Source organism: Anoplopoma fimbria, chromosome 12, assembly GCF_027596085.1.
Source record: "Anoplopoma fimbria isolate UVic2021 breed Golden Eagle Sablefish chromosome 12, Afim_UVic_2022, whole genome shotgun sequence".
Classification (NCBI taxonomy): Eukaryota; Metazoa; Chordata; class Actinopteri; order Perciformes; family Anoplopomatidae; genus Anoplopoma; species Anoplopoma fimbria.
In genome coordinates this window covers 19,871,642-19,895,976 of record NC_072460.1, presented here as the reverse complement: position 1 = coordinate 19,895,976, position 24,335 = coordinate 19,871,642, and the positions used below count along the sequence as shown (strand labels likewise).

General features: G+C 40.0%; 2 protein-coding genes across 3 annotated transcripts; one reads left to right on the top strand and one right to left on the bottom strand.

Annotated features, from left to right (window-relative positions):
- Positions 1-849: 849 nt before the first annotated feature.
- On the top strand, positions 850-17,693 carry ccdc187 (coiled-coil domain containing 187). Of its 2 annotated transcripts, XM_054609622.1 has the most exons (12): positions 850-1,159; positions 2,256-2,348; positions 7,806-7,868; positions 8,213-8,351; positions 8,530-8,620; positions 12,829-12,907; positions 15,371-15,492; positions 15,600-15,671; positions 15,765-15,899; positions 16,091-16,185; positions 16,274-16,368; positions 16,455-17,693. In XM_054609622.1, exons 2-12 carry the CDS (start codon positions 2,297-2,299, stop codon positions 16,601-16,603), a joined length of 1,092 nt encoding a protein of 363 aa, XP_054465597.1. In that variant the 5' UTR covers positions 850-1,159; positions 2,256-2,296; the 3' UTR covers positions 16,604-17,693. The 2 variants fall into 2 exon arrangements, with proteins under 2 accessions (XP_054465597.1, XP_054465596.1); XM_054609621.1 differs by lacking the exons at positions 15,371-15,492; positions 15,600-15,671; positions 15,765-15,899; ... (1 more) ...; positions 16,274-16,368; positions 16,455-17,693 and adding an exon at positions 13,547-14,894.
- tnfrsf9a (tumor necrosis factor receptor superfamily, member 9a) lies at positions 17,689-22,231 on the bottom strand. The gene is made up of 7 exons (XM_054609624.1): positions 21,866-22,231; positions 20,792-20,911; positions 20,542-20,679; positions 20,368-20,440; positions 20,153-20,256; positions 19,900-20,061; positions 17,689-19,756 (listed from the first exon to the last, which is right to left on the bottom strand). The coding sequence occupies exons 1-7, from the start codon at positions 22,038-22,040 to the stop codon at positions 19,641-19,643; spliced, it is 888 nt and encodes a 295-aa protein (XP_054465599.1). The 5' UTR covers positions 22,041-22,231; the 3' UTR covers positions 17,689-19,640.
- Between the last annotated feature and the right edge of the window lie 2,104 nt (positions 22,232-24,335).

The window sequence follows — 24,335 nt, the reverse complement described above, 5'->3', positions numbered from 1 at the left end:
TGTCTGTCTTTCTTTCTGTCTGTCTCTCACTCTCTCTCTGTCTGTCTCTCTTTCTCTCACTCTGTCTGTCTACCTGTCTCTCTCTCTCTCTCTGTCTCTCTGTCTGTCTGTCTGTTTCTCTTTCTCTCTATCTATCTGTATCACTCACTGTCTGTCTTTCTGTCTGTCTGTCTCTCTTTCTCTCACTCTCTGTCTGTCTGTCTCTCACTCTCTCTCTGTCTCTCTCACTCTCTCTGTCTGTATGTCTGTCTGTTTCTCTTTTCTCTCTCTCTCTCTCTCTCTGTCTGGTTACTTTGCGGTTGCAAGCAGTTTTCTCCACAATATTATTTGCACTTTTGAATCTGTCTTTAGTTAATTCAAATAATAAAATGCAGACGCACTTAAGCTTTTCAAAACACCAGATTCATTTTTTTATTAACACAATCGGCTGGTTAAGAGATGCCTTCAATAACTGTTCGAAATATTGCAATTCAGTGAGAACACAGGTTGGCTTGTATGACATTTGAGTTGTAGGCATGTTGTCAGCCTAAATTTATGTAGTAAGGGTGTCACTAAGTGAAGGTTCAGGGTCTTCTGTTGTGTTTCTTGACAGTGGGTCTTTCTTTACGCTGCATAATCCCTACTCTAACCTTTTGGCCTGAGTCGGCTGGTCTTTAACCCCGATTAACAGATTTATCTCTCTCTACATTGCTCCATTTGCGTTCCAAAACAGTTAACGAAAGTAAAACCCCAAGCAAAAAAACCAAAAAAAACCCACAAATTTTATTTTCTGCTGCTGGACTGGTGACTGATATACATAAGTCTGAGCCTGGAGGAGCACCTGAACGCAGCAGGCATTAAACACCCCCCCTGCTGCCGAACAGGAGCCTTGCAGAAGCAGCCGGAGCAGCACAGTCCACGTCCGGGGCTTTGTTTCATTCAGCAGACAACAAACCAGCGTCGGCTTCGTTTAAAACTGACACCAAAAGTGCACGCGTTATAAACGGCCATGCGCATTCGTGACATTTTGGATACATTGTAACACTGACACTGCAACAAGAGAGGAAGCGAGGGAGAGAGAGAGAGAGAGAGAGGAGAGAGAGAGAGCGGACAAAGTTGTCACTCGGTTGTTTGGTACACAAAAACACTGGAGCCTGTGTGGGCCGCGTGCTGGGAACAGGTAGGTACACTAATGAATATATATATATGGTTGTTTTATTCTTTTACTTTGCTTGCAAACAGTAAATAAAGTAGCTGCAACAGATCAAAAACAGCAAAGTTTAGAGGCTAAACTTACCTCTGCATGTATTTGTTAAGAATTCCTATGGAAACACTTATATGTTTAAGCACTTTCCCTGAATAAATAAATAAATAAGTTATTTTACTAAAAGGTAGTTCCGGTATAAAAATATCTCAATTGTAAATGATGTCATTACAAATAAAGTCCTGCTTTCAAATACTAAATATAAATGAGCACAATTATTTGAAGTAAAATACAATGATGTAGTAAAAGTGGTCCAAAATATGACAGACTATCCCTTTAAGAGTTTAGAATGCTGCTGTATTAACATGTAGAAATGTTGTATGTTTATGGCCTAAATGGTGCTTAGTCTGCATTAGCTCACCTGATGTATGGTTTAAAATTAGCTATGAAATGTGTTCTTTCTTCTGAGTGTATCATTTTTGTTAAAGTACAAGTGAAAACATAAATATATTCCTCTGAATTTTGTTATTTACCTTTTGTACATAAAAAATATATATATAATTTGCTTCACCACTGAAATATCTCCATGACAGTGCTTTGCTTGCAAACAAGTGGCTCACTGCAATGCAGATAACGTGAATGTTTTAACTTGTGTATATATATATATATTTTTTGCATTAACACCACTTATATAAACTAGTAATGTGTTCAACTTTAAGACACTTATGGACACCACATGTCTCTTTGTGTAGTTAAGATAAAATAAGATAATCCTTTTATTAGTCCCGCAGCGGGGAAATGTACAGGATTACAGCAGCATAGAGGAGAGACATAGTAAAAAAATATATAATAATAATCAAAAATAAGTATTATAAATGAGCAATAAAAAACCCCAGAAAAGAATCTACAGTAACTGAAATATTATGTATACAGACAAACTATTATAACTATTGTATTGCACAGTGTATTTGTATTGCAGAGGTTTTTAGTGTCATGTGGTCTAGCTTGAAGGTGTCTTGAGGTCCCTTTTCACTTAGCCACATAATAACAACATGTCCCTTTCTGGTGTCAGGGTCATCTGTATCACCATGAGGCTGTGACAGAACAGGGACAATGATGGCAGAGCTGGAAATTGACCAGTCCAACCTTCCACGTGTCCAAGAAGGTAACATCATACTTCCACGCTTACCAAACTGGCATCCACTGTATAGAAACTTTTAAGTATGGAAAGTGTGTGCATAATGGTTAATGGTCTGTCTTGGAGCTAAGTTGTTTTTGTTTAGGGAGTGAAGGGAATCCAGAGGTCAGGGTCAGCTACTGAACTGAAGGTCTGGAGCCAGTAGGGATAAAGTATTTGATTCATGGAATCTTCAGCACAACTAATACTAAGAACATACTTGTCTACATGTCTGCTGCATGCTTAAGAGAGTTTTTTGCGCTATGAATAACTGGCCTTGGCACCGAATGGCAGCTTTTCTTCTGTCCTGATGTGTCTGGTGGATTTCTGTGGTATCACTTCTCGATCTTAAAAGGAAGTTGATTGTGGTATGTTTTGACTTAATGCAGCAGACAGCGGGTCCAACCATACAACTGTACAGAGATGGATCTCATCATAGACGGGTCTGGTAGGCTGGGTGCAGATTAGGAATGAGATTTTTTAAATGTTATTTCACATGCACACAAACATAATTTGTCAATGTCATAGGAAACTATGAACTAAATAGTTGTATCTGCTTGCGTGTAAGTCTGAAAACAGTCACAGGTAAGGAATGTCGAAGCTCTGGCCTGGATGTCGACCGTTGACTCAGTCTTTAGCGTGTCCACACTAATGCATGGGCCAGAAATAGGTCTGCATTTCTTTTTTATCAAAGGAGATAATACAACACTCCACTCTTGTTTCCGTACACAAAGGGCACACTGTGCAGCTTTGCATTTTTTTGCTTAATCGAGCAGGGGCCAATGTGCAAACAAAGCCATTAACCGCAGCAATAAACTGCTCGTTGAGACAATAGCAGCATGTAAATCAGATGTCTGGCCTGTGTCATTTTTTCCACTCATCATCAGTTTTCACTAGACAGGTTTGTCAAACTGTGCAGTTGTTCCTCTCTGTGGCACTGGGGTTGTTTACTCAGACCACCGTTGTGGGTGTTTATGCTTCAATTTCCTCCACGAGCCGTAGTTCCCCTGTCCCACTTCTCCTTTACTTTCCTCTCGATCCGAGAGACTCAGCCAAGTCAACTTTCTTTGTTTTCACTGCCCCCCCTTATCAGTTCCTGTTTTGTCCCCTCCTCTGGCTGCTCCAGATATAGCCTGATGTGCAGAGGGAATGCAGCTCTCAGAGGAATTCCCCCCGCCCCCCCATTCCTAATTTCACTCTCACCAACTGACCCAGAGTCCTTTTACCCACTCACCTCTCTTTGTTCTCCATGAGTTTCACCCAGTTCACTTAATGTATTACTTAGCACAGAGAGCTGTTGGATGAAAACACACTCATTGGTGAAAATTTTGTGCAAAAAGTGGCGAGCACGAGAACGGAGCAGGGAGAGAAAGAGAGAGAGAGGTTGGTGGGTGGAGGATTTTGGCTGAAAATAGAACCCCAGTCATTTTGTCCTTTCGCTGCTTTCTTTGTTTGCCAGGCACTTGCCAGTGCTGCTATCCAAGTAGCTGTGAGGATGAAAGAGAAACATCTCTGAAAGTGTTTGATCGTCTGTTCCCTCGAGCTGGATGCCTGAGATAATCTGCATCATTTAATTTTAGATGATTGGTTGTCAGTACTCTAATGTGGGTTGGAGTTTTGCTAAAATACAAAGCGCCTGCAGTCACCTACGAGATTTAGTTGCATCAGCAAAAATGAAAAATAATTGCTTCACATATAATTGTTTTATTTTTGACAACCAGTAAAATGGAATATTTGTGGTGGACAAGAGGCATTAAAATAGGAAATAATTCCTTTGTTTAAACTGTTAAGACTTTGAGGTCATGCAGGTCGTGGTTAATAATAATATATCCCCCTTCTCCCAAAGTTTCACTGCAGTGACGTTTTGCCCACATTCTAGGGGACTATACTGGGTAATGCCGTTGGTTGCTGGATATATCTTTAAATCTTATATAGCCTACTTGTTCATGTTGCCTTGGACTCTTTCTGAGACATTCTTACCCCTCAGTGGATCTAAGCCTCTGCTGTTCAAATGCCACAGACAATTTCTGTTGTCTGCTGGATCCTTGATGTACTATCCTCTTAGGAAACCGACACGGCCTAGCAGGGTCCTTTCAGTGTCCTTATTAAGAAGCTTACACAGGGGGAGTAAAATATTGAAAAGCAAAGTCGACCTGGACTCACACTGAACACCCCGTCTATGAAAACCAGTTAAGCAGTCTCCTGGCCCCTCCTCTAGGAGGGTAATGTGACAAAGGAGTTTAAAGGAGTTTGGAAAAACAAGTTAACCCGCAATGCAGACACACCCTCTGCCACAACTCTGCGCACACACGGACAGGACTGTCATTTTCCTCCATCTTTCTGTCCTTTCTTTCATTCTACTTACGGAGCTGGACTTAAGAGTAAACTCATGTTTTGAACAGTCAGTTTACCCTGTCGGATTAAAACCAGGCATTCGACTTATTCGCTCCTCCGCATTGACAGACTGGACACATAAGGGCAGGTTGGAGATCCATTTAGCCGGTAGTCTCTTAAGCTCCACAACAGGTGTAAGTGGTAATGCGTGTCTGTCTTGGTATGGGTTAACTCACAGTGTAGTATTATGTGGTCATTTAGGGTGTAAACAGACCCTTCAGAAGGCTTAGCTCGCATGTGGATTTCTCTGAACTTTGACTGTTGGGCCCCTGTAGACTGAAACATACCCCGAGAGTTTTTCTCAGCAAGAAAGTTATTTTCTTTTTCCAATTTTAGGAATTTCAGAATAGAATTTGACTTAATCTTACCACAAGAAGTTTCCAAAGCGGGGTTTGTTTTTTTCTCATTTCCCTATTTACAGAAATGGACAAAGAGGAGCTATCCTCAGTTTCACTTGTTTTATCCACTCAGAATAAATGTTTAATTTGCAAATTGCATTGTTAGAGCAGGCTCTAGTCTTTACGGTAAGGTGCAGCAATAATACAAACAAAGAGGACTCTGTACACGTAGAAGAGTATGAACGTGAATCAGTGACATGATAGGTCAAAAGGGAATGTATGTGTCTTTAGATTAAAAACAAAAATGCCTAGTTGTCTTTGAGAGGACACACTTAGCGAGATAGTGAACACAGAAGCAGTCCAAAAAATTGAATTCTTGATGATTAGTGTGTTTTCAACTGGCCACACAGATGGACACAGCTGTAATGTAGACTGTAGGCTCAATTTCACTCTTACAATGAATCTAGAGGCCACCCATTTGTTCCCTTCATCCATGACACCATCCAGCGAATCTTCAGCTAGTAAGTAAACCTCCAGGCTCTTTGCTTGTCTTCTGTTCATTCAGCTTCTTCTGAAAAACAAGCACAATTGGTTCCTTGAGCAAACTAAAGTGAGAATAAATGTCTTAGCTTTGACATCTCCCTTACAGAGCTAACAGTGACAGCCAGGTTTACACGCTCAGTATACCACATACTGGATCATATTTGCACCTCAACTGTTACGGTTGTTAAATAGGTCATTATAAACAACATATGGCATTTATGTGTGTCATCTCGGCTCACAAACTGAATACTTGAGTATCCTAGGCATTAAGCACATGGATGTAAACGTAGCCGTCGTCTCCACAGAAGTGGCCCTGCCTGCTCTTAAAGGCTCAGTGGAGGGATTAGTAGTAGGACAGGTGTTTTTAATATGCCCTGCCTCTGGATCAGACTGGAGGCTTTTTTCCTCTGCAGTGAGTTAAATCTCTCCTTAAACACTGTCCTCTGTCCTTCTCCTAGTATTTGAAAGCACCATTGAATAGACGGCCATTCTAGGTTCCCCGATGAAAATCTGTGATGTAGCAAAGCACTTTTTTTTTCTGTTCACAGTGAGCTTTGTGTCTGCAAATATGGAGGCAGTGGTTAAAAACAGCTGGGCTACAGCGCTGCTGCTGACCGTCTGTGTTTATTTTCTCCGGGGTACCTTTTGAGTTTGTTTGACAGACTTTAAACACCCTTGGGCATTGGCACATAGACGCTAGCGATGTTCATTCAGGACTACTGTAAACACTTGGCATGTCTATAGAGGAGTCCACAATGCTCAAGCTATTAAACCCAACAGACAGACCAAAGATTCATGCTAAACTGTGGGTACTCACCACATTAATATTGAGGCTTAAAAGGAAATCTGGTCAAAAACACAGCAATTAACTGTCTCTTGCTAAGTGCGGACTCTCCCTTTGACTTCACCCTTTTAGGAACATTTTCTTTGCATGATTGTCAAGGTATTTTGTCAGCTTTTGACAGGCTAGACTTAAGCTAGCGTTAATGACATTAAACTGATATGTTATTACTATATCCAGCAGCAGCTGGAGAGACTAGGGGATCATGAGATAGGGAAAGCTCTGTTTGCCACAGAGCGGCTCAGTGTGGAGAACCAGACAGAGTTGGTGAACAGACCATGGAGCTCTTAGCTAAAGCCTTGGGATTTACGACAACCTTACAGATTTCACTCAACTTATGTTGGTACCATCTGCACGGGCTTCACAGTGTAAATGGTTGCAGGTGGTGGTTCCTAAACTTTGCATCTTCATTTGCTAGTCAATGAAAAACACGTGCCTTCCTCCTTAAGATCATTGCAACCACAATTTCAAAGATAACATTTTATGCACACACTCCGACACTGTGACACACACACACACACACACACACACACACACACACACACACACACACACACACACACACACACACACACACACACACACACACAAAGAGAGAAAGCCTCTCTGGTCACATTAATGCTTTCGTTAGAATGCGGTGGTACTGTTCCTCTGTCGCTACTTAACCAAGTATATTTGAGAGGACAGTAAAAATTGTGGCCTCTTAGGTGTTCCTCTGGATCACTGGCACTCTGTTATGATGGGGATTTTATGAGGGTCTTTTATAGATTTAACAGGTTATTCACGCCAGGGTGGTAAATGTTTTCTCTCCACCTTTTTTGTCTGTCAAATAAACGGCCACAATGGCACAGCACTCGTATCCTATTGTTTCACTTTAGACAAAGAGCTGAACCAGAATATTGTCTTATTTCAAGCTGTCCAAGGGCTCAACAGTGGTTCTGGATGGAGTTTTGGTGTGCAGGCATATGGAGAACGGAGCTGCAGCGTGTCAAAAGCTTGAAAAAGAGACTGGAAACTGGTTTATAAAACTGGTTTATGTAATTCATAAATGTAAAGATTAACGGTACTCAGTGGGCAACATCCCACTTCACCAGAAACATCTCTAAATGCACAGTATCGCGCTGATTCAAGTGATTATTTTTATAGAATCTTAATTGATAGTAAGTTAGTTATATTTTTTCTTTGACACACTTGTATCAGATTGGTACTTGGTATCGGCCGATACACAAGTTCAGGTATCGGTGCCGGGAAGGAAAAAATGGTGTCAGTAGATCTCCATTTGTAACAGTTTGTATGAGACTGAAGTGTTTCTTTCCTGTGTTGTTTCAGTGTGCCAGTGTTTTGCTGTGCTGGAGGATGGAGCGTTGGCACACAACCTGCAGGAACAGGAGAGTAAGTAGAATGTGGCAACAACACAGCTGCACACTATAAAAATATGTTGTAATTTGTGTTATGTGGACTGTTATGAGTCACTACTTTCTGTGTTGTGTGGCTGCATCTCTAGTTATCCTGTTAAGGAATATACCTAATAATTTTACTTGGCATCTATTAATATAGCCTAAATTAATTATAAAAGTTACTTGAGTAAAATGCTCATGGCTTACCAAAGCAGACTGGGAAACCTTAGTAACCTGGAATATATATTATTCTTTATTTTTGATCAAACATGGTCTTTCATTTCCACACATTCAAACTGTCCTACCCTGTGCCTTTTTTCCTCTGCCCTTCCCTTATAGTCGAACAATACTATACCACCAACATCCAGAAGAACCAGCTAGTGCAGAATGACATCCGTGTAGCAAAAAGGATGCAGGATGAGGAGGAAGAGGAGCAGGCCCAGCAGAGCACCCTCCTCAGACAGGCCTCCAGACAACTGTAGGTGACCCCGGGTCTCAAAAATGCACTTTAACACAGCGCACACTGCTGAACTATTCAGGTTTCAGTGTTCTTGTGTCCCGCATTTACCCTGACCCTGCTCTGGATAGATTATCTATGCAGATTTATATTCTTATTTACATTCTTGTGTGATATCTTTTCCTTCCCCTTACTGCAGAGAGAAGGAAGACTTCGAGTATGCCCGTTTAATTCAGGAGGAGATCCAGCGTTGTGCTGAGGAGGCCCGGAGGAGGGAGCAGGAAGATGAGGTGAGGACAAACTGTTGTAAACCGATTTAATTCTGTCTGTATCTGGTTTGCACTTCTCCAATTAATATATAGCAACTTTCTTAAACAGTTAAAAAGATTCCACTTTCATTTATGTGGACATTTAGTCTGTGCAGAAGTTGTGGAGGTTAGTTTATGGCTTTTGCCAGTTGCACCTGGCTACTGTGCTAAGTGCGAGTATAAACAAAGCTTTAGTATTCACAGCTTTCCCCCAGAGAAAACAAGCACCGGTTAGTTTTATGCACATTTTTTTAACTTTAAATGCTTTGACCAGTATAAAGGTCTGTTCTGACATCACATGAATCAGCACCTATTTGTCAATTATCCACTTACCACCCACCTCAATATGATAAATCTTTTCAATTGGAGATCTGGACCCATCAGTATTTGTATAAAACCATTATTTCTCAGTCAGCAGGCTGCTACACACAGGCTACTGTTCTTTACTTTAGCTCTTTAAATAAATAGACCCCATACTTTGCACACTGTCAGTAGGCCTACTAAAAATGAAGCCTAAATTATGCATTAAGATGTTTTTATTTAATATAAAATCATGTTTTCAGTTTAACTGCTCTTTGCCACCAGATGTAGTTTAATACTGAAAATACAAATCAACCGTGCATGAATACTACAAACCCAATATTCATTGATCCTTAAGTACAGTGCACAACAATCAAACAGTAGCTACCTTTGTATGGATGAGAAGGGTCAGGTGAAATGGCTTTCTTCCACCATGATAGCTGTTCTTACAATCTTCCATTAGAATGAGATTTAAGAGACAAAACATTATCCAATCATTTTCAGGCCGAAAAGTGTGGCTTGAATCCGTGCCAACATGCATTGCACCAAATACAAAGAAACTCCTTAAGAAGTTTAACTTGCCCATGTTTTAAGGCAATGGGAGGGAACTCTGACTGAACAGTGAGCCTCAGTTCAGTCCATCATATGATATGTTTGATAAATAACATGTTTGTTTTGGCTACACATAGAGAATATTGCGGAAAATATATGCATGCCCCTTGGATGACTGATGTATGGAAAGGTTGAAAAACAATGTTCCTTTATCAGCCACTTATTTTGTCATTTTTAAATAAAAATCTCTATGGTTAAGATTAGCTTTAAACCGACATTTGTTCCAGCTAATAAGAGGACACAACTGTGAGTCAAAGATTATAAAGCAAAATATTTTGAGGGATTATCTCTTTAAAAGGAAGAAATCCTTTCCAAGTTTCTGTCAGCAACCAGAGCAGATCGAGACACTGTTCTGTATGGACAAGTTCAAGTTCAACTTGGCACAAGGTAAGAAGTTTTGAAGAAGTGTCGGTTAAAAAAAATCTCAAACCACTATCAAGTCTGAGCCCCAATGGACTGTGTTAATGGATACTGCTGTAATATATGATCTGACTCAGTGAGGTGGTGCACAAAGCAGAATATAGCAGCATTAATAAGGTAGATTAATGAGTCTGTGTATCTCAAACTGCATGACTGTGTGCAGAGAGAACAGGGCCTCATCTAGAAGGGCAACCATGACAGTTAGCGCAGACTTAAAATAGCACCAGCATTATCTGTAAATTTTCATTCAGCACAGGGATTCATAGACTTATATGGCACCTGGGACACACTTGTATATCATTTAATTATCTCCCTGTTACCAGCAGGTCAGGGAGAACCATACAGTTCACTTTGCTCCCTCTTAGGACCAACTGAATCCATAATGAATGGCGGTTGCAGCAAAGTGCTGCTCTGGGCCTCTGATGTATCCACTGTGCCGTAAGAGGGCTGTGTGAGCAAAGTCAGCTGTTTAACAGACACAACCTGTCAGCTACCCATCTGGATGATGGCTCAAGCAATTTATCTGGTGGTTGATTCCAGAGATGGACCATCAAACTCTTGACTCATCTGTGCACATTTAACCACAGGATGTGCATGACGTATAGTTTAAGAAGAGGGAGGTTAACTAAAAATCATATAATATAACATTACTATCTAGATAATGCTGTTATGGTTTACACTTGTTTTCCATTTTCAGTAGTCCTGATTTGTGTTACAGCACTAGATCTCTCCAAAATGTTTTAGATACAAAAACATTCTTCTTGAAACCCAAACTCGACGGGGCAACCAGATGGTTCCCATCAATCACCTCTCCCCTTGTTGTTCTGATGTTCACACAGAAGCCCAGCTCCTCAAAAAACATCTTATTGTTTGTGCATTTTTACACAAGGCATGTGCATTTGTGAACATCGGTTGTTTTACACAAAAATGGAAAAATCTGACTGCCCACCAATAGAAATGATGACTTGAGCTGTGTAAGAAAAACAGCATTGTGGAGGCAAAAGAGACAACTATGCCATTAAACTCCCCAGCTGGTCTAGTGGAGTGGTCTGCGTCACAAGGCCGCTCCAGCATAATATTTTCCTTTAGCCTGCAGTTTCCTTTTTAGAGGAGGCTGCCTTGGACAGGCTCATAAAAGCTCCTTGTTTGGTGGATGTGAGGTTAGCAGAGACTGTAGGGTTCATTCTTCATTACTAAAGGGTTTGGGTTCGAACTCTGTTGGAACCAATATGAGGTGTCTACACTCAGAATTAATTCTACAATTACCTACTGGGTTAAAATATAATGCTGGGGTTATGCAGCAAATGGTATGAGGTTACATCTATTCCTGTGTGGATGTGTAATCATTACTTTTTACGAGTGTTGATGTTAGGATGAAATGATAAACTGTTAACACTCCCATAAGCTTACCTTCCTTAATGACTGGCTGATCAGAGGTGTTGATTAAATATTTGCCTCCCTGTAGAGTTTGCCTTTAATTAAGGAACAGAAGGCGTCAGGCTGTGCATTTTTAAATGCCAGATCCCTGTGGCAAGCCGCGCCTAACCTGCCACGGCAAGCTGCTAATTGTCTGCTGATGCTGGCAAAGTGGTTGACGCACACACACACACACGCACAAGGATTGCAAAACAAAAGGAGCTGCGTTGGCTTTTAGTTATGATTTATGTTGCATATGTAGCCTACGGAGAGAGATTTCATAGAATTCACTTCTGCTGATTTGTAGAGAGCATTATTAGTTCTGGTCTTTCCAAGAAAAGTAACACAGAGATATGTTTTTTTTTTTGGGGGGGGGGGGTTCTCCTTCAGAGATTAGTCCAGTAAGAGCAGGCATTCCCCAGTGACATGGTGCTACCTCAAGTGAAACCGTTCTGTTGTAGTTTTTCTGGTCCTGAGTTCAGGCTCAAGGAGATTAAAAGTTTGCGTGTCTCTTATTTAGACTCCTCGTTTCCATCGAGTCAGCCACAGCCCTGTCTGAAATAATTAGTTTGGCCACCCAGGGCTAAGATGTCAGATCACGTCATAGTGGCCCCAAGTCACCCAACATGGCTCTGCATGGGATCAGTACACATACCACATGTAGATGGATTAGATTCTCTTCTTGATGAAAACTCAGCCAACTGTAAACAGGGTGGAGAGTTTGGTCCTACATTGATGTTGTTACTTGGAAGTTTATATTATATAGATCAAATCAAAGATAACTGAGAAGGTTTATGATAAAAGTATGTACGGTTAAACAGACGAGCAGTAGGATTGGAAATGCTCTTTTATTGAATACAGTATGAGAATTTTTCATTTTCTTAGAGCAGTTTTTGTACATTGTGGAAAAAAAGGTAATATTAAAGCAAATATAAGACATTAATCAAAAGTTTCCTCGAGATTTTGTCCCTTGTGGGATTGTTGAGTCGGGGTAAGCAGACGCCTTGCTTTCTTTCACACAATTTATGTTATTCTGCCATCTGCTGGTTGAAAACAGAACAGTATAAATGATATCTGAGAGGAAATAATTGCAGTCATGCGGCCAACTCATGGTTGCCAACCAGTGGTGTAATCTGACTGTTCTTAATGACATTTTCTACTGTGTTTATCCAGATCATTTCATTATAAACTTTGCTGTGATAACTAAATTGGGTTTTGAATTAAAGAAAATGAGCCACGTTATTGTTGGCAAATGATACAGTTTAGGATTAAAGGATTGGAACAGAGTCTGGAAATTCTTTACAAAGCCGGAATAGGATAAGACATGTATCTGTTTATTTGCTGATTTGACCTGTGTCATTCATTTAGCCTAAATTCGAAATTGGATTACACATTATGGTTTATGATGCAAAGAAACAATCAGTGCGTCTGTGTCTCCACAGGAAATAGCTAAACGAATGCAGGAAGAGGAGAAGCAGAGAAACAGGAGGATAAGCAGAGGGCACGAGGGCCATAGTGAAGGTACAGATACGGTTTGCCATTTCATTTATTTATGTATTCATGTTTTATGTCAATGTTTTTCTTTTATACAACATTAGTCAACAATCCTAACATACTAGAAAATAATGTTAAAGAATGTGATATCTTGTTTAAGTTTTAGTAATTTAGCTTTTTTGAACTAAATGTGTATTTGCCAAGATTTTAAGAATTATTTGTAACAAGTGGGACAAAACCCTCAGCATGTTTGGCTTCTCTCTAACCACATTTAACCTCCATGCAACTGCTTATTATTATTATTATTATATGTAAGTCATTCTTCACATTACAACCGCATGAGAAAAACATCCTCTCTACATAGCTATCACACTACAGTTTATCTTATCTCCATAATGTGTGTGTTCTGTATAAGTTACATGCATGTTACATGTTTCCTTTAATTCTATTTTTTTTAGATATATCTGTATTTACAATCCCTTAGATGAGTCTAAAACATTTATATTGTCATTGTATATGTCTAACAGATTGTCCTAATTAAGTCACATGCAGCTATTTTTGAATGCAATGTTTCACCTCATAATTAACTGCATTTATCTAATAGTCCTGCTAACAGCCTCACCCATCCTCCTTGCTCTTGTGTTTGCATGTTTGGCATTACTAAAGGCTGCGATATCGTTCCTGCACTACCATCCCCACACCAGCACACACTCAGTGGCCTTCGCCAAGGAGAGGAGCAGTACTCATCAGCCACCACCAGGTGGCAGTGCTCTACCTCTCACAACCATTCAGACTTAACTGGGCCTCTGGCTGATTCCCCTAGGGGGGTAGCAGCTCAGAAACACACAACTCCATGGTCAAATCAAGGACACACAGATTCCATAAGGGAAACCATTAGGGAATTGAGAGAGTGTTTGAGTGAGGATTCAGAGGACTCGGACACAGTTTTCTCTGAACAGCACTCTGTCCAGTCCCAGAGACGGAATGAAAGACTCAACACGGCACCTCCTCGACAGCGAGCATCTTTACATCAGCAGCCGCGAGAGAGAAACTACAGAAGTCTTGACTCTTGCAGCCGCTACACAGAGGAGGAGAGAGGAGAATGCACTGAGAACTATAATGAAAGTTGCGACCTAGAGCAGAGGAGGCCTAGGAACTTGGATCAGGAAAGGAACCATAGAGAGGAGTATCAGAGCTTCCACAGTAGCAGAGATCAGGATAGAGACCGTGGGTTAGTCGAAGTAAGAGAAAGGCGATCTAGTCGCAGTGAGTCTGTCAGGTTACATGACAGGAGTAAACACAGTAGCAGAGACTTGGCGAGGACCTGGAGCTATACGGAAAACCCAGACAAACATGTCCGTTTTCAGGACAACACCAGGAGCTCTTCCAGGCAGCAGGGTGAAACCACACGAGTCTGGGAGATGCTGGGCCAGGTCCTCAGAGAGAGGGGCGTTCCTGTGAGGTTTGGCTGCAACGGGGCGCCGCTTCAAATAAGGCCTCAAAGCAGAGACAGCCAGGTGCTTCATGGGAGCGAGGTCTCCTGCAGTGACTCCCAACCACATCAGAGAGCTTTCCAGAGAGCTGCCGCCACCAGGCACAGTTTCCATGGAGATATCAGGGAGAGGAGGAGATTCCAAGGAACAGTGGGAGAGATCACAGAGAAGACGGAGGCAGGCACCACAAAGACGTGGAGCATGATGGAGAGATTCATGAGATTAGTAGTAGAGATGCAAGTCTTGCTAAGAGAGAAACGGGAGGCAGTAGACGGTGGCGAGAGCACCGATGCACTTACGATAATGAGAGCGAGAGGATGCAAATGATTCATGGGTCAAGAAGAGGACAACAAGCGAACGCCGATGTTGGCCCACGACCATAGAAGAAAGGCTAAGCTCAGAGGAGGAGCAGGAGGCGGAGAGGAGAGGAGAGCGGCCCTGTCGAAGAGCCCCGCAGCGTACCCAAAGCCTCAGCAGCAGCCGGGCTTCAAACAGGAATAGGTCGAGGCACGTGGCAGCAGGTAACACACAGAACTGCAGCCAACTCCGATTGGCAGAGGGAACGCTTCCAAAGCTCCCTCTCTGTGTGCATCTGCTCCTCTCATCTTCCCTCAATCATCGTCTAATCTGGACAAATTTGGGCTTTACTGGTGACTTGGGGTCTCTTACTGAAGTTGTACATTTTCCCTGTTCATATCTATAATTCCAGTAGTCCTGAAATCATCTTCAATGTGTGCTTTTATTCTCATCTTTAGTCTTTCAGTTTTGATGTAGTGAGGGAATAAGTACTATGAAGTCTCTTTCAAAACCTAGCTACATGCTGCATCCTCTCATCTGTCGGTGTGATTCAAATGTCATGGGTCCTTGTGTCTTTCTGCCTCCGTTTCAGTAGACTTGATTCATCACTGATTTTCCACGTTTATTTTACTAATTAAGTGCATCGTCATGATACTCGCTTCAGTTACTTTGAATTTGACGCGTCATACTTTACTCATAGTGGCGCCACTGCAGCCAGAGCCAGATGAGGCAAGCATGGACATGGGGGGGATGCGGCAGGTCCTACTGGATGAAGAACTGGCTTACAAGATGCAGGAAGAAGAGGAGAGGCTGTTGAGGAGGGTAATTTGGGGATTAAGGGTTCAAGGTGAAAGGACAAAAGATTGTATTCTCCTTTCATTCATTTTTTCCTGACTTTTACAGTTTTTTTTTTTGTTTGTTTTTCACAGAACTCCCAGCCCTCTCCATGTAGTTCGTACCCAGAGGGTGACTTCCGAGTAGCACAAGTGGCGCAGGATGAGGTAAGATAAATTGATATATCATCAGTAACCATGTATCTCATGTTTCATAGCGAACTGTGATGATGATCTGTTGTTGTTGGTTTTTTGTGCTAGGAAATTGCACGCTTCATGCAGAAGCAGGAAATTAAGTCAAAGCGCAGATCTCGTGAGCTAGAAGGGCCGACATCGTGGCACGAGCACAGAGCGATGACCGGTGTCCATGACAGACGGGCTCCAAGGGACAGACCGGTAAATGTGTGGTAGATGATGCAAAACTGTTTCAGCATCCTGAGACAGTACATGTGATTTCCATGCATGTCTTTCACTTAACTCTTTCACACTGCAAATCTTGCACTTTCATTACAATCTGTGTTTAATAATGGTGTTTTCATTATCTTTTAATACATTTTTGAAATGAGTTTTTTGTCCACTGCCTGCAGGTCCACCGAGAGAGGCTCGACTCAGAGGGCCTTCCTTCCCCCACTGACGACTGCTCCCCAGAGAACCAGCCACCCAGCCCCTTCTCCACACTACCGTAATTGTCCTCTTCATGAATATACGTGAATGTTTGTGACCCTATGTCCTTTTTATACTTTCCTGAATTATAACTGCTGCATTTACAGACAAGGCCAGCAGATCCGAAACATTGCGGAAGAGCTGGACCCGACCTTCCAGGCCAGGAGGGAAAGCACAGAGAGCCTCAGAGTGGGACCAGCAGGTACCGTAAACAGGACAGATGATTCTTAAAAAGGAAACCATTGGAAACAATGGGTGGACTCTCACATCCTATTTCCTTCAATATAGGTCCAACCTGTCAGCCGCTTCCCATGCCACAATCTGGTTTACGGGATTTTCTTGAGGAGGCTACTTTCATCCCACCCACAAAACGGCAAACGGACAAATCAGGACGTGCTAAATCCAAAGAGAAGAAGGAAAATTGCAAGCAACAATAATTTGACACATGATGTGTGTATATATATATAAAATAACACTAAATATTAGTTGTGCTACAGAGTTCTCATTACTTACTATATTACTTTAAGGTTGAAGATTACTAACAGCCAACCCTAATAGCACTTTAGACCAGTCGAACACAGAGAGAGAATTGAGAGAAGTGACATTTTATAATATTTCTTGACTACGTGAATAATGACAACACTTTTGACTCATGCCTTTTACAGTTTTCAAAGGGAAGATGTAGGTTTATCAAAGTATTGTTTGGATTCTTCAGTGTTGATGATACACGACACATTTTTTAAATTATGTTTGTAAGTTTTATGTTTTTTTTATTAAGTTAAGCAGTGAGCATCCATCCATTATCTATAACCACTTTGTGTTTTGACATTTAGGATGCTCCTTGCTGGCGTCACAGAGGTGCATTAGTTAGAACTGTTGCGTAACAGCAAGTGACCACCGCCAAAGAGCATCCAAAAAAACGAAAACAAAAGTGACTTTGATAACCTTTGAACCTGAGTGATCCAGCTACTTTATGACATCCACTTTCAGAGTGTCTGCCAACTTTGTGTCAAAGCAGTTTGGCAGGGCTCCACCCATGTTTACAATAGTACAATGACAATCAGATGACCTTATTTAACTCTTATTGAAACACACATTGCAACAATAATGAAAGTTTGTTAAGTTGTTTTGTAATATCCAGATGTTACTATATCCTTTTGGGAACAGTATATCTAAAGTAATCTAAGACCAATGATCCACAGCTGCATCTCATGGTCACATAATGAAACCAGAGTCAGCTCCATTAGCAGAGAGAGTTCAGTGGAAAAGCATTACTTTAATTAATTATTGTTTTTGTTTACTTTACCAGGTGTGTTTTTGTCAACCAGAAACAATTATGTCAGTTAACATTATATATATGTAAAATATGTGGTCTAACAAAAGATTTGATTGTTTATTTGTATGTTCATATTACTCCAACATTTAAAACACTATTTTTTATGTTGTCATTTTTTTTGTACAAATGAAATAGGTGGACCTCTATGAATGCAATTGTTCTGTATGAAAGAGCAACAAATAAAATGAAAATTCCAATTTTATTGGGTGTTTTTAAAAAGTTATAAAAGTACAATGTAACAGAAGGTATACTGCATTGTAGTCCAATGACCGCTCTGAACACATATAAAAGCAAGGCTTTTAAACATTTTGTTATAAAGGCAGACAGATAAATGAACATTCTAAACAAACCAAAAGTCCATAAAATGAATCGGATAAGAGTTGTAAGATAAAGTGCAACAGTTCTAAGAAAATGTCACCGTATGACATAGACTGTACTGTGGTAACTCTTCTCAAGGCAGCACCTGTGAACTTTGTGGTCTCATCAGACATCACCCTGCTCGAGCTGTGACTCATACATACTCGCTGAAAGATTACTATAAGTGCGGACTAACATTTTAACCCCAAGCCCACACAGCAGGTTTCTCAAATGTTCCATTTCAGAAGAGATATATACGCCTGCTACAGTTCAGAAAAGACTTGCGTTTGTGAAAAACAGTTCCACTTGGTCTGATCTAGCTGCCCACTCTACTGTGGTAGAAGATAGGCAGAAGCAATAAAGAGCTCAGGACTGTCGGGGAGAGAGAGCCTAATTTGGACATGTTGTGTGCCTCGTATATTTGCTGAGTTTGCATCACAGTTGTCCCATATTGGCTTTCCACATGACACAGAAGATAGGATTCAACTATTTCGATGCAGTCAATGACTAATCAAATCTGACTTTTCATCTCGATGAATAATCCATTTGTGATGCCCACTGTGTTGCTCAACTCTTGCTCAAGAGGCATGTCCCAGCTTGCTTAAGAGCTGCTATTAAATTGTAACAAAACCCATTTCATTAAAGGCCAAACCAAGGTGTTGTGTAGTGTACAGTAGATTCCCCTTGGCATTTTATAGTATTATTGACAAAAGGGGAAACTCCCTTCACTGGACTTTTTGTCACTAATAAAGTAGGAAATTCCATATAGTTCCTGTTAATGTTAAGCAGGATGGAGTAGGCTATATACCATATGGTCTTCAATTTACAAAGGTAAACAAAGCTGTCATCTTCTGTGTTCTATAGACTAATTTAAATACTTTAAATATTGGAAATAAACACATAAAATCATGATTGACACAGCATTGTTCTAGTTTGGCTGCACCAAAACCAGGGTTAGAAATGTACAAATTCATCAGTAAAAGGCAGGTAACAAGGTTGGTTACTGGAGTAAAACATCATTTTTTGAAAATAGTGGGCTAAGCCTTAGGCATGACTAAACTGCCGTCAGACTTCCACACCCACCCGTACTGTACGTTCACGCAGAGCAACACTATGCATCTTTACCGCTCAGACATGCAAATATCAAAGAAGTGAAACTCTTTCACACTCATTCAAAGGCTACAGTATTATTTTATACAGTTCTTTTAAAAAAAATTCCAGTGGTTTCTAAAGGCTTTGTTTTATAATGTAAGGTTTTGTCACAAACTGGCTCAGGGAATGTGACAAAAAGGAAGTGAAAAGGCGTCACAGAATGCTGTTTTACCATTATCTGGTGCCAAATGCAATCCAATAATTCAAAAACTGCCACAGCAATTAAGGAAAACTATATCTCTCAAGCCTAAAAACCGCAACCTCACTGTCTGCTATAACTCACATGATGCACTTTGTTTTTTCCCTCCAGAATTCCCCTTCCACTCTGTTTATTTATGGTATCATCAAAGGATCACTGTAATGGTATCCTGGTGTAATCATAAAGCAAACTATCAGCTCTGACCTGACCTTTCCAAAAAATTCCCAGTAGCTTTGGTAACTCCGATATAAGTAAAATAGGCTGGGTGAAAGAAAGATGGGTAAATGCATTGCTCTGTTTCCGTCATATCTCCAACACAGCTCTTCCAATATTGTGGCTCAATATAAGGCGCAAATAAGGACTCGGGATATTCCTTTTCACAGACTTCAAGATAAACAAAACAGGCACTTCAGTGTGGCATCCCAGCCATTCATGCAATGAGCGGCTCTGAGGAGTCCTTGGAGGCAAGCGACTCCGAGCTGCTGCCTTGCTCTTGCTGGGCCTCGTGGAAACTGCATTCAATTGCTATTAAGGTCGTGGGATCATCTAAAAAAAGAGAGATGACGGGTCAAATACTTTTTCACTATTTGGGATTTGCTTGATAAACATCCTGTATAATCACAATCAGTCTTGTAATATGGGTTGACATAAACTCTTAATAATATATCATGGAGTGTGGTAGTAATTACCTGTAGGGGTTCTGATGATTTGGATTGGCTTTTCCCCTTCTTCCTCGCTTTTCTGGAAGATTTTCTTGGCCATAATGATGATGGTGATGATGATACCAAAGGCCATCAGCACTATACTGATGATAACAGTTAAGACCAACGGCAATGCATTTTCTGTGGGATCTGAGAGAAAACAGCAAGATGATGAATGCTGGCTTTAAATAAAAACAAGAATGGAAGCACATTGCACTAGAAGACCAGAATCACATCCTACCAGGTTTCTTTGGATTGCTCACTGTGCCAATTGAAACATTGGCACACTTAATGTCATTAAGTGCATCTCCCCTGGCCATGATCTTTTGTTCTGTATTGGGACACCTTCGAGAAAACAAAGACATCAAATCTGACAGTCAGCACAACAACAACAACAACAACAACCAAACGTGGCTACAAAGGTAGATGTTGTTTTTAGAGCAGGTAATATCTCACTTGGTACTCCAGGGTTTACACTTCTGGTGAATTTGATCATTGAAGGTTCCATCTGGACAAGGTCTGCATGAACCTGTGCAGACAAACATTCAGTTGATTTGCCACTCAACGTAATCTGTTATTCTAACGTGTGTGTGTATAAAAGTCATGAGCTTATTTTTTTGTTCTACTTACGTTTCGCTGCAGGTTCTTCACCTTTGTCACACTTTTTAATACAGAAGGAACAGGGGACATCGCCACAGATGAGTCCCTCTCTACATCCACACTTTGTGTCACTTGTAGTTGTGCACTGTTTAACATAGACTTGAGCACCTACACATACAAAGATATTGAAAGAGAGTTGTTAAAAAAAAAAAAAAATCAGCTAGTTGTACACTACTGAAGAAATTACTTTTGTAATAAGTTTTAGGATCTGCTAACATACCTACACACTGTGTACACCTTTTACACATGTAGCTTTTAGAGCTCTCTGTATATGTCCCAGGCTCACAAGGAATACACAGCTCTGTCGGGCGTGGGCCACAATCTTTGTACAGGCGGTGTCCTAAGAAATATGGTTCAAGGTCAAAGATTAATGAATTTGCCATTTGACACACACTAAACACACATAGAACATATATACAAATATTTAAATACAAGAGACACACAAACAGAACAGATATTATAAGCTATACTGTAAACTCAAGTCTCATTAGCTTAATTGAGATTAGCTCTTTCAATTATGTAATAAGTTTTCATAGGGTAAATTACTTTACCTCTTAAGGATTTAAAGCGATATAAAAACACATTTTGTTTGTGTAAAACAGCTCCAGCAACCTACAGTTATCAAAACTATAATCTTTGGGAGTTGTCATGACATATTAAATATATACCACAGCTCCTAGTAATTTGATTTATCATTTGCACCATCCACGGCTTTTGTCTTTGTTGTGGTATTAGCTGAAAAACCACTGAAACTATTTTTGGTTACAAGTTACCGCAGAAGAAGTGCTCATGGTATGGAATTTTTTTTTTCTTCTTCTGCATCTATGGGCAAAAGCACATGCAACTCAGTGGGCTTATTGATTTGATTATAATAATACATTTTATTTATAGAGTGCTTTTCCAAGTTCTCAAAGACGCTTTGCAGACATCATCATTAAGAGCTACACACTAAAAACTAAATTTTTATGGGATAACTTAAACATTTGATCAAGGGAAGGATAATTCTAACATATTTGTATAACAACTGAGTTTAGGAGGAGAGTGAGCAGAGAGGGTATTTCTCTTTCTCTTCATGAATATATGAATGCAGTTCATTAAGAACAGAGCTGTTTTATTTTGATACTTTTAAAACTATTAAAGCCCACGATAACAGTATTAACGCCAGGATATGAATGATACATGAAGTATATTAACCTGTAGCGACTCTGTCAAAAATGCTCCCCTGAACTAACAGCACATTCTATAATCAAAACCTTAGAGAGTTGTGATGCTCATTATCTCCTTTGTTACTTACCAGGATGACATTCATCACAGCAAACATCCTCCCCCTTTGGTGTCCATCGCATGCAGCCTTTGTCATTCTGTCCAACACTGCACAAACAACCCTGCAGGAGCAGAGAGAGACCCATCGCCCATAAGATTGCAGCCATGCTGTTGTCAGGTCGACACAGCCACCTCAGGGAAGACATGAGGTAATCCAATCCGAGAAATGTCCCTGATACCTAATTTATTATTTAGAAAAGGCTATTTTTTTTTTCTCTAAATCTGTTGCTTTACTCAAAATTACATGAACAGTGTTCTTGACCTAAAGCTAACCTAACCTATAGGTTGGGAGAATGATTGATATCATAAAGAAACCTCTCAGTGCTGTGTTCTCAGAGCTTTCCAACTCATAGTCATCGCACAGCTGGCTGAGTGTGCTATTCATACTCAGGGGGCGTGTCCTAAAGCATGTTATGTGTTTGTAAATGACTCATGAATGAATAACATGACATTTAATATGATTTGTTATGACTTATCACAATGACTTTTTAAACCTGTTTTAGCATTGTACACTATAGTTAGTTCTATACTTGACTTTAACTTATGCTGACTTCTTTTAATGTCAGCATAATATACTTTTGATTTTTCTATAACCTACTATACTATTACTTCTTTCGACTATGATTATTTATGCTTTTTTTTATACTGCTAAATGACTTTTTCTGATTTTCTTTTCAACATTCAATGCAATGTCTTTTTCATGATATTTTTCTACGTACTATAGAATTACTTTTATAATGAGATTTTTGACATACTATACTATGACCTTTTATAACAAAGAGACAGGTGTACCAATGTCTCCACAGCTGGGATTTGTAGCGTGTAGTACTTAATGTTTGATAAAACTGAGATGATTTCATTTTCACAGTCATTAAGCTGGAAAATAAATGTATACATACGAACAGTTTGGAAAGTATTGACTCCTGCAGCCACAAATATTTCACTTGCACTACACCATCTTGGTCTCTTAAGTTATATTCTCTTGGCATCATTATAAGCTACTTAAGGTCTCTGTAAGCTTGCTTTTTATAGTTTGACCACACGTGTGCAGTATAGAGTGTTGTACTAAATGCTCCAAACAGAGACATCTTCACTCTATCTGTACACATACTAAAATTGCGTGAAAGAGTGTTGTGCTTGTGCATATATCCTGAGAAATTGCCTATAAATATCATCATCATCGCTCAGTAATTAAGTTCTGTAATTAAGAAGAAGGAGAGAGAGGAGCTCAGTGTATCCTAGGAAGTCCCCTGAAAGTGTGGGCCTATCGCAGCATGTTTAGGGGCTGGTCCATGACGAGCCTGAGTCAGCCTTAACTATAGGTGTAATCAAAGAAGAACGTCTTCAGCCTACTCTCGTAGGCTATGCTGGGGAGGGTGTCCTTTTTTGACACGCTATACCATGACTTTTTTTGATGACATTTCCTGACAAACTAACTATGACCTTTTTTATGTTATATTACACTATTACTTTTTTTCATGATATTTTTCAATATGCTATATTATGACTTTTTTCCCAACATTTCCCAACATAATAGACAATTACTTTAAACGACCTATTTTGACACACAACTGTGAAATTGTATGACATACTATATTATGACATCTTTACACGTACTACACTATGACAATTATCCTGATAATTTTAGTCATACTATAATACTATGACTTTTTCATGAATTATTTTGACATGCTATGCACTGACGTTTTAAATGACATATTTCTACATACTTTTTTACCTACTATTCCTTGACTATTGGATGACATCTTTCAACATACTATACTATGTTGTTTTTCAAGAAGTTTTTCAACACACTATAGTATGTTTTTCATGAAATTTTTCGAGGTACTATACTATGACATTTTATCATGAACATTTTTCAAATACTACACTATGACTTTTTATTACATACTACACTATGACTTTTTACATGATATTTTTCAACATACTTTACCATGAGGTGTCTGCATGAAGGTGTAGTGGCTAGCAATGTGGCTAGCAATGTTGCCTCACAGAAAGAGGGGCATGGGTTCAATTCCCGGGCTAGATTGCCTTCTGTTTGGAGTTTGCATGTTCTCCCCATGTCAGCGTGGGTTCTCTCCGGGTTCTCCGGCTTCCTCCCACAATCCAAAGACATTTAGCTCAGGAATTTTTTGCCATTTTTATTTTTAACATTCTGTTGAAATGATCTATTTTTCGTTATTCTCAGTAATAAATCTTCAGACTTTTTCGACATACTATACAATGACTTTTTCACGACATTCTATGCTATGACCTTTTATGACTTATTTTATCATTTTTTGTGACATACTATTCTATGACTTTTTTTCATGACATTTTTGACATGCTATACCATGACTTTTTTGGGCATACAGTACTATGACTACTTAATACTTTTTTATGGCATACTATAGTATGACCTTTTTCATTGCATACTATAC

Excerpts from the sequence above, each read along its gene's own strand:
- ccdc187 (XM_054609621.1), top strand. The coding sequence starts at position 2,297 with ATGATGGCAGAGCTGGAAATTGACCAGTCCAACCTTCCACGTGTCCAA. Across the intron at positions 7,869-8,212 it reads CAACCTGCAGGAACAGGAGA|TCGAACAATACTATACCACC; the intron begins GTAAGTAGAATG and ends CTTCCCTTATAG. Across the intron at positions 8,352-8,529 it reads AGACAGGCCTCCAGACAACT|AGAGAAGGAAGACTTCGAGT; the intron begins GTAGGTGACCCC and ends CCCTTACTGCAG.
- tnfrsf9a (XM_054609624.1), bottom strand. The coding sequence starts at position 22,040 with ATGTCTTCCCTGAGGTGGCTGTGTCGACCTGACAACAGCATGGCTGCA. Across the intron at positions 20,680-20,791 it reads AAGGTGTACACAGTGTGTAG|GTGCTCAAGTCTATGTTAAA; the intron begins GTATGTTAGCAG and ends TTGTATGTGTAG. Across the intron at positions 20,062-20,152 it reads GAGCAATCCAAAGAAACCTG|ATCCCACAGAAAATGCATTG; the intron begins GTAGGATGTGAT and ends GTTTTCTCTCAG.